The following is an 8,068-nucleotide window of genomic DNA, read 5'->3' as shown; positions in this document are numbered from 1 at the left end:
GCAAGGTGATGTTTGCCCTGTCCTGGATGGGGTTGCATTCCCCCTGAAGGATCGGGTCCATAGTTTGGGGGTGCTCTTGGATCCAGAACTGTCACTTGAGGCACAGGTGAACTCAGAGGCAAAGAGCACCTTTTATCAGCTTAGGCTGATATACCAACTGCGCCCTTATCTGGACAGAGATAGCCTAGCTACAGTTATCCATGCTCTGATAACCTCTCGTTTGGATTACTGCAATGCGTTATACGTGGGGCTGCCTTTGAAAACGGTCCGGAAACTTCAACTGGTACAAAACAGGGCAGCACGCTTACTAACAGGGACTGGCCGACGAGACCACATTACACCAGTCCTTTTCCAGCTTCATTGGCTGCCAGTCCAGGTCCGGGCCCGATTCAAAGTGCTGGTATTAACATTTAAAGCCCTAAACGGCTTGGGGCCAGGTTACCTAAAGGAACGCCTCCTCCCATATGTAACTGCCCGGACCCTAAGGTCATCCTCAGGGGCCCTTCTCCGTGAGCCCCTGCCAAAGGAAGTGAGGCAGGTGGCTACCAGGAGGAGGGCCTTCTCTGCTGTGGCACTCCGGCTGTGGAATGAGCTTCCTAAGGAGGTTCGCTTGGCACCTACATTATATGCTTTTAGTCGCCAGGTGAAGACCTTTTTATTCTCCCAGAATTTTAACAGTCTATAAATAAATTCTAACTTGGTGTTTTAAATTTGTAATTTTGCATTGCTGCTGTTTTTATCTGGTTGAGCTTTTATATTGTATTTTATATTATGGTTTTATACTGTTGTTTTATACTGTTGTTTTATACTTTGAATGTTTTTAATTTTTGTGAACCGCCCGGAGAGCTCCGGCTATTGGGCGGTATAGAAATGTAATAAATAAATAAATACTTAACAAAAGGTATCAGGGGTGAGATATGTGGGTCTGCTCCAGAAAAGCTCCATTCATTTCTGGCATAAAGGTCAGAGGCAGAAGTGGCGGGCAATTGGTCATCATCTCCCTGTGGAGTATTTATTTATTATTGCATTTATATCCCGCCTTTTTTCCTGCAAGGAACCCAAGGCGGCATACATAATCCTCCTATTCACCACTTTAATCCTCACAGCAACCACCCTGTGAGGTGGGTTGGGCTGAGAGTCTGTGACTGGCCCAAAGTTACCTGGTGGGGTTCATGGCTGACTGGGGACTAGAACCCGGATCTCCCGACTCCCAATCTGACACTCTAGCCACTACACCACACTGGCACTGAGTGTTTCACAGTTCCATCTTGGCCTGCTGCAGTTCAGTGTGTAGAAGAAGACAGTAAGGCAAGATCAGACTCTAAATTGTGCATGTCTACCTCTCTGCCACTTAACTCAGGTACTGTAGCCATGGCATGGTTTGCCCATGATAAAGCTAGAACTGGGGTGGGCAACATGTTGCCCCTGCTTCCCCTAAAATATTTTTAAATTAAAAAAATGGGTTGGCATCTGTAGTGCCACAGGGTGGCAAAATAGTCAGAATTACTTGCAAATAAGCTAATTTTTACCCTTTTGGTACTCTGTAACCACTACACCATTTTTCAAAAGATGACACCCAGGCCTGGGTGCGGTAGGGTGATAGGCTGCAGTCTTCCTAGACAGACAGGAGTGGGGTGGGATGATAAGAGTCCCATCCCATTAACAGATATGCTTCTATGATGAAGGAGAAGTAGAAACTCTTGGGCATGTTCTATTATATGGTTCTTTTTATCAAGAAATGTGCTGTGCTTTTATTATACCTATTTTACCAAAAATGCCAGGCAGGTCAAATTAATTTTATCTTTCTGTTCTTCTTTCTGGATCAGTTTTCTCAGATTACAATAAAGTGGCCAAGTTTTGTGCTGCTGCAAACTTTTAGTAAAACTGTACTATTTCATTAGACATATACTCTGGGGTCATGTTAGTTTTTTGTTCGACAGTATTGTTCCTTACCTTGGCAATTGCTTTTAAGCACTGTAAGTTTCCTTACCACCCCACCCTTCACAGCATAATTTTCACAGACACAATTGGTTCCAACAGTCTTCTTACATATCACAGGGGTAATGCTATCACATTTGTACTAATAACACATGACAAAAGGTGGCTAATGCAACATTTCAGGGCAACATTTTACACCACGTCCTTGTCCCATTTCTGTCATGTCATCCTTTTGACTACATGGTGCAAAATCATTGCAGAGGGACTTGTACAGCTACAAGACTAGGAATGAATTGGATATTTATTTGAGGATATTAAGTTGGTTCTCATCCTTTGCCTCCTAAAGAAAATGAAGCATATTTGATCTAAGAATATTTATACCAGTGAACTATGCATACAGCAAACAGAGTTTTTTATATATTTTACTGCTGTAAGCCACCTTGGGAGGGCTTCTGCCAAGAAATGTTTTAAATAAATTTAATAATGATTAAATCATCTTTGAAAAGGCCTTTGTGGTTACAAAAGACACAGAATTCATAAAAACAAAGCCCCTTAGCTTGAACTTTGCAACTAGTGTTTGCATCTTGTGTGCTTAATATGCAGATATTACACAACAGTTGGCTATATTTACACAATAGCTGGCTATATTTATCAAACTAAAAGCTACAGCTGCACGACATGTCGCACTTATTCAAAAATGGCATTATTTTAAAATTACACAGAGACACGAGTGAACACTTGAAAGCATTGATATAATGGCCTCAAAATCGGGAGAGAATTGAAAGGTCAGGAATCAATGCTTTATGCATGCTTCCTTAGGGGTTTTTTTTTTTTTTTTGCCATCACATTTTCAGACACACTTCTGCAACCCTGAAGTAGAAAATGCTTAACATTTAACAGTTTAGAATCCTGAGAATACAGTCAGTCTGAAAGCCACATATGAACTGTATGTTTCTCACTATTATGGCTGTAAGAGGAAATCCTCTTAATGCATCTTCTATTAGTAACTTTTGCACTAACTTTTGTATGTGTTTCAATTTTGTAAAGCTGCCTTGAGTCCCAGTATTGGGAAAAGGTGGGATACAAATAAATACAATAATAAAGTAGTCCCCAGGGGAAGAATTTTGGCAAATTCTAAATATAAAGTAGCGTTGGAAGTTACTTCCCCATAGCTTCTAGTCCAAGAACTGATGTATGAAAGCAGCACGTAGGTGAGGCCAATGACTTAGTTCTACTCCATCAGATAGCACACAGGCATGTTGGTAGTAATCACTCTTCTAAAAAGGTATGTAAAATATTTATTGTTTAGACATATGCATATAATAGAATAGCAAATCACTAACATGATCTCCCGTGAAAATACAGATAAGGAATGGTAGTTAACAAAACAGCTTTCAGTTCTGAACACTTGATGTAAACTTCAAATGAACTTCATCCTCTTAATTCACCATTACACTTTATATATTTTAAAAAAAACAAATCTGGGAAGACTCCATGGGATAAAAAGTCTGTGCTCTTACTGTTTGTACAGAGTAACAGAGCCAAGTATAAAGTTTAAATAGAACTAGAAATAAATTTCTCACAGAATCAGTATTCTTCAAAATGGCATTTTATATATACACACACAAAGGTTGTGATGACAAACTTGTTGTGAGTTATTTAACCAATGATGCGCTTCTCAGGGGTTGTTATGTCATCGAACCCAGCGAGCATGGGTTATGTGAGGGTTAAACAAAATGGCACACACACATGCACACACATTTGCACCGCAACCTCACCTTGGGTTAAATAACCCACGGAGGCTGTCGGGACATGCGAACATCCACACAGAAACAGAGGCAGGCTTCCAGTCATTCTCCATTATGAGCAAAGTTAATTAAGCCAGAAAGCTTCTTGAAGGTTATACTCTACATAAAGCCTAAAATCTTGAAATACTTCCTTGCAACTTGCACTTTACGATTACATTTCAGCAGGTTTCCATGTCTTGATTTACTTTGCCAAATGTTTGGGAGAAAAAAATTCATAAGACAGACACCATCTCCCAAAGCCTGGCATTAATAAATGAAATAGTGCTTGAGTGACACTAACATATTTGATGAAATATATCTAGTGAAATGTAGGACAGAAACATATGAATTTCAGGGCAATACTGCTGTAAGTCCTCAACGTCGTGATGTGAAACCAAATTCTGAAGTGCTCTTAGAATCAAGGAAGCAAAGAATGAATAGAAGAATTAATGGCCATTTGGCTCTTAAAGAAGAACCCTATGCGTCTTAGAAATGTGAAGGACATATTGGATACTGAGAGAGTGCTCCTCCCTGGCACTCCAAGAGTGCACTCATACCTATGCACCAAAATTAATGGTCATGTCAAAGGGCACAATCTATCTTCAGCAGAATGTAGTGGCAAAGTGAAATAATGAAAAACAAGGACCCATTTACAATTGTTAACACAGCTCAGATAAATGCCAATTAAGATTTATACAGGGCAATAAATGAAAAAGTGCTCAGCAACCTGGTTGTCAACCATAGAAAAAGAATCACGGGCATTGAGTATTTTAAGAGCTTTGTCAGCAAGTTCATTAGATAAGTATTGTAATTATACCACATGCAGGAACTCTGATGCAGAAGTACCCTTCCTGCTCTTTTCAATAGACAGGCCCAAGATGCTAAAAGAACCGTGTTTATAAATCCTTTCCTGAAATGAATGGGCCAGTCTGTATGCAAGAGCTGATACAGATCTCTGCATATTAGAGCATGCCTTTATGATTGAAACCCCTTTAAATACACATTGATATGCAAAGTATGCAATAAATGTCAGTTTCTTTAAGATGGCTCATTGTTTTATTTCCAATTATGTAGAATCACACAGAAGTCACAGCCAGGCCTTTAGGTATTTGTTTTTAAGGACCACCACAAGCTTCCTTTAATCTGTGGTCAAGTATTTTACCTGCATTGACAAGCAATGAAGATAAGCGAGGTAATATAAGGAAAGCAGAATAGCAAATAATGAAATTTTACTGTGCTGCAATAAGAAATGTGCTAAGATACATTAAAGTTAAGGAGGCTACACCTTTCATATGCCTCTTCCAACACACACACGCACACACACACAGAGTGAGCAATCCTATGGTACCTAGACAGCGTCTGGGGTGGGTGGGATAGAATATTTTAGATTCCTGGATCAGAGGTTGGAGACAGCGCTTCGACCTTAGAGCCCAGAATCCCTGCTCCCTGCCTTCTCAGAACTGGCGTGGAAAGAACCGTGCTGGCTCCTTCTCTGAGATCACAAAAGCTACCTTGGAGAGGGGGCAAAGGGGAAATTCTAGTGATGGGGAGTGTTCTGGAGAGGCTGGGTTATGCTATAGCCCCAGGTCTCTGCAGCATCCTTCCCTCCCCCTCTGACTCACCCCAGCTAGATGGGTGAAAAAGCCCATCTAGCTAAAGTATAGAGTGAGAGAAGCAGGGAGGCGGAGATTGCCTCTGCCACTCCTCTCACTCTGCACTGGATGGCCATAAGCCTTCAAGTTCGGAGACATATGGGCCATCCCAAAAGGATGGTGCTGTTAGCCCATTTTTCTCTCTCCCCGAAGGCCAGACCATTGTTTTGAGAAAATAAACAACAATTGCTACTGTAATTGGAAATCCAGAAACTAGAACAGGTTAAATCAAATAATTCACATGCCGTTATAATTAAGCAGCAAGGATGAACCTTAAATATTATTTTACAAAATATTGAGACAATACTCAAAATTGCTGCAGCATGGAAAACTGTCATTTACAAGCATTTGTTTTAACTGTAATAATTTAAGGAGGAAAGTTAAGTCTAAAACAGCAAAGACCAGAGTTAAAATTAAGTATCAGATTTCAGGTTACAAGAATGTTTCAGAGTTGCATGTAGTCAAGCTCCTGATTAGTTTATTTTACAAAATGATACAGAAAATCTTTGCATGATTTTAAGCAGACATTGCATTTAGTTATACATCTAAACAAAATGACAATGTATACAAATTTCAACTGTTTAAAAAAAATCACTTCAACTTATTTGGTATTAATCAGCTGGGAGATGGTAAAAAGCAAACAATAACTAATCTTGGTGAGTAATACTCAACATATTTTAAAAATCCACACATACTTCTAGATTAGACGATGGAGGAACAGCAATCTCCAAACTACAGAAAGAATGGAATCTGTACCTTCGTTTATGTTCTTCTTTGGACAGAGAACCTTTTGGGTATATTCAATATGTGGGTGTGTACAGGCTACACCACTTTTTCCACCCCACCCCTTCCCATGAATGTTAGGGTTGAGAAAGGCATGGGTATTCTCTCTTGCATCTGTCCCACTGAATATTTTAAGAACTGTACTTGGAGATCCCACATTTACCTGAAGGAAGGATTTCCTTAACCCTGCAATAAGCATGTTCTATATTGCAGAGTTATAGGAAGAAACATGTTCAAATATATGTGAGATCTCCCAGTTCAATTATATTCTACAGGGAAGGCATCCAGTAAGCCTGGGTCTTGGTCCCAGTATACTACAGTTGTGTATGACATGGGAGGGAACAGTACAGTATTGTGCTTTTACTCACTAATAGTTATATATCAACAAGCACTGGCAAATGTAAGCTTCAGGTTCCTGTAAGACACATGCCTTTTCTACCTTATCATGGGGAACAAAGCATAAAGTAATTTAAAACTAAAGTTTAACAGAAAGCTAACTTAAATGATTTCACAGCATCAATATATACTCAAAAATAGTACTTTTTAATCATTCCTGCATAAAATTATCTCTTTTGTGGTTACATATGTACATATTTGATTAATCATAGGGTAATAAGATGCTCAAAAATTCCCAATTCAGCTTTACATCACTTATCCCCTTTCAACATTGGCAAATGTGAACTTCTCCAAGAATAAAGTCCAAACCAAAATGACATTTTCACAGTTTTACATTGCATCCTTCAACCTTCAGGAGTACGGGCTGTCAACCATAATAGAGCGATGGCTCGTCGTCACTTATATCTGAATCATCTTCATCTACTTCACCTTCAATGACAGATTTTTTTCCTTTGCAGCAGGACACTATTAATCCGATTAAGAAGACCTGTGAATTCAAATCAGCATAATGCATTATTCTTGATCAGTTGAGGGAATATGGAAGTAACAGATTATATGATAATTGCAATTATGTTAAACCACTAAGTTGGATTTATAATGACCTCCAAATAAGATTACTCACTGCGATAAAAGCCCAATTGCCGAAGTAATACGCAGCACTGAAGAACCAGAATTTGTGAAGGAATAAATAAGTTCGGGTAACAGTGCACTGGTCTGAAAGGGGAAAAAACAACAACCTATAAATCCTGTAAAAGACACTCCTCCCTTCTCATTGATTTTTTTTTAAAATTGGACATTGTTGGAAGATAGCAGTAAGGCCTAGGTACATCTCACAGACAAGACCTTGTTCTTCTGCCATTTAGTTTAGGAGGATAGTATCAGAAGAACCAACTGACTTCACTGGTTCTACTTTCTTAGTCCTCCAGAAGTGTTTAGAACTTTATTTACAGATTGTATACATGAAGTGCACGTTTTCCTATAGAAACAGTTGTTTCCAATTAAGCCATTTGTGTGAGGGGAAATGATAGCAAATACAGTGCTGTAATTGAACCCATTGTACTCATATTCAAAATACTCTTAATTTCTCTTTCAGGACAACACCAAAATACCCATTCTCCCCCACCCCACCCCCAACCACCACCACCACAGCCCATCCCAGGTAAGACTGCTGTGCCTTAGCTTTCACAAGCCACCACAGCTTGCTGGCTGGATCTGTAATTTTTTTGAAGTGACACAGGATTCATCTGGGCCAGAAGCATCTCCTGTAGCCCACTGTTAAGCATTCTTTCGGTACTGCCTGACAGCACTGTCTGCATTAAACTTATCTCCACCCAAACTGGTATCAAAATCCAAAACCTTGCTTTCTCCACAGCCTGCTGCTGATCCCTTCAAATTCTTGGAACTCTTGTGTTGCAAGCAAATTCCACCTTTCTCTGCTTCGTGTTCACAGATCAAGGGAAGCATCTCAAGCTTCATCACAGGAAACTTCCATTAAAAAGAACAGGAAAGAGC

General features: G+C 39.7%; 1 protein-coding gene and 1 non-coding gene across 2 annotated transcripts in view; both read right to left on the bottom strand.

Annotated features, from left to right (window-relative positions):
• Positions 1 to 3,219: 3,219 nt before the first annotated feature.
• Positions 3,220 to 8,068, bottom strand: part of LMBRD1 (LMBR1 domain containing 1) — a 64,378-nt gene continuing 59,529 nt past the window's right edge. Inside the window, exons 15-16 of the mRNA XM_063125007.1 lie at positions 7,179 to 7,270; positions 3,220 to 7,043 (exon numbers count right to left, since the gene is read on the bottom strand). Coding sequence (XP_062981077.1) covers positions 6,924 to 7,043; positions 7,179 to 7,270 — 212 coding nt within the window. The 3' untranslated portion in view covers positions 3,220 to 6,923. The remainder of the gene's footprint in view (positions 7,044 to 7,178; positions 7,271 to 8,068) is intronic.
• On the bottom strand, positions 7,351 to 7,482 carry LOC134398565 (small Cajal body-specific RNA 15). Its single transcript, XR_010025433.1, has one exon. It is a non-coding gene; the product is annotated as a small Cajal body-specific RNA 15 (non-coding RNA).

The sequence above is a fragment of the Elgaria multicarinata genome, chromosome 4 (genome assembly GCF_023053635.1).
Source record: "Elgaria multicarinata webbii isolate HBS135686 ecotype San Diego chromosome 4, rElgMul1.1.pri, whole genome shotgun sequence".
NCBI classification, from domain to species: domain Eukaryota; kingdom Metazoa; phylum Chordata; class Lepidosauria; order Squamata; family Anguidae; genus Elgaria; species Elgaria multicarinata.
The sequence above is the reverse complement of the archived record's forward strand: the minus strand, read 5'-3'. Positions and strand labels throughout refer to the sequence as shown.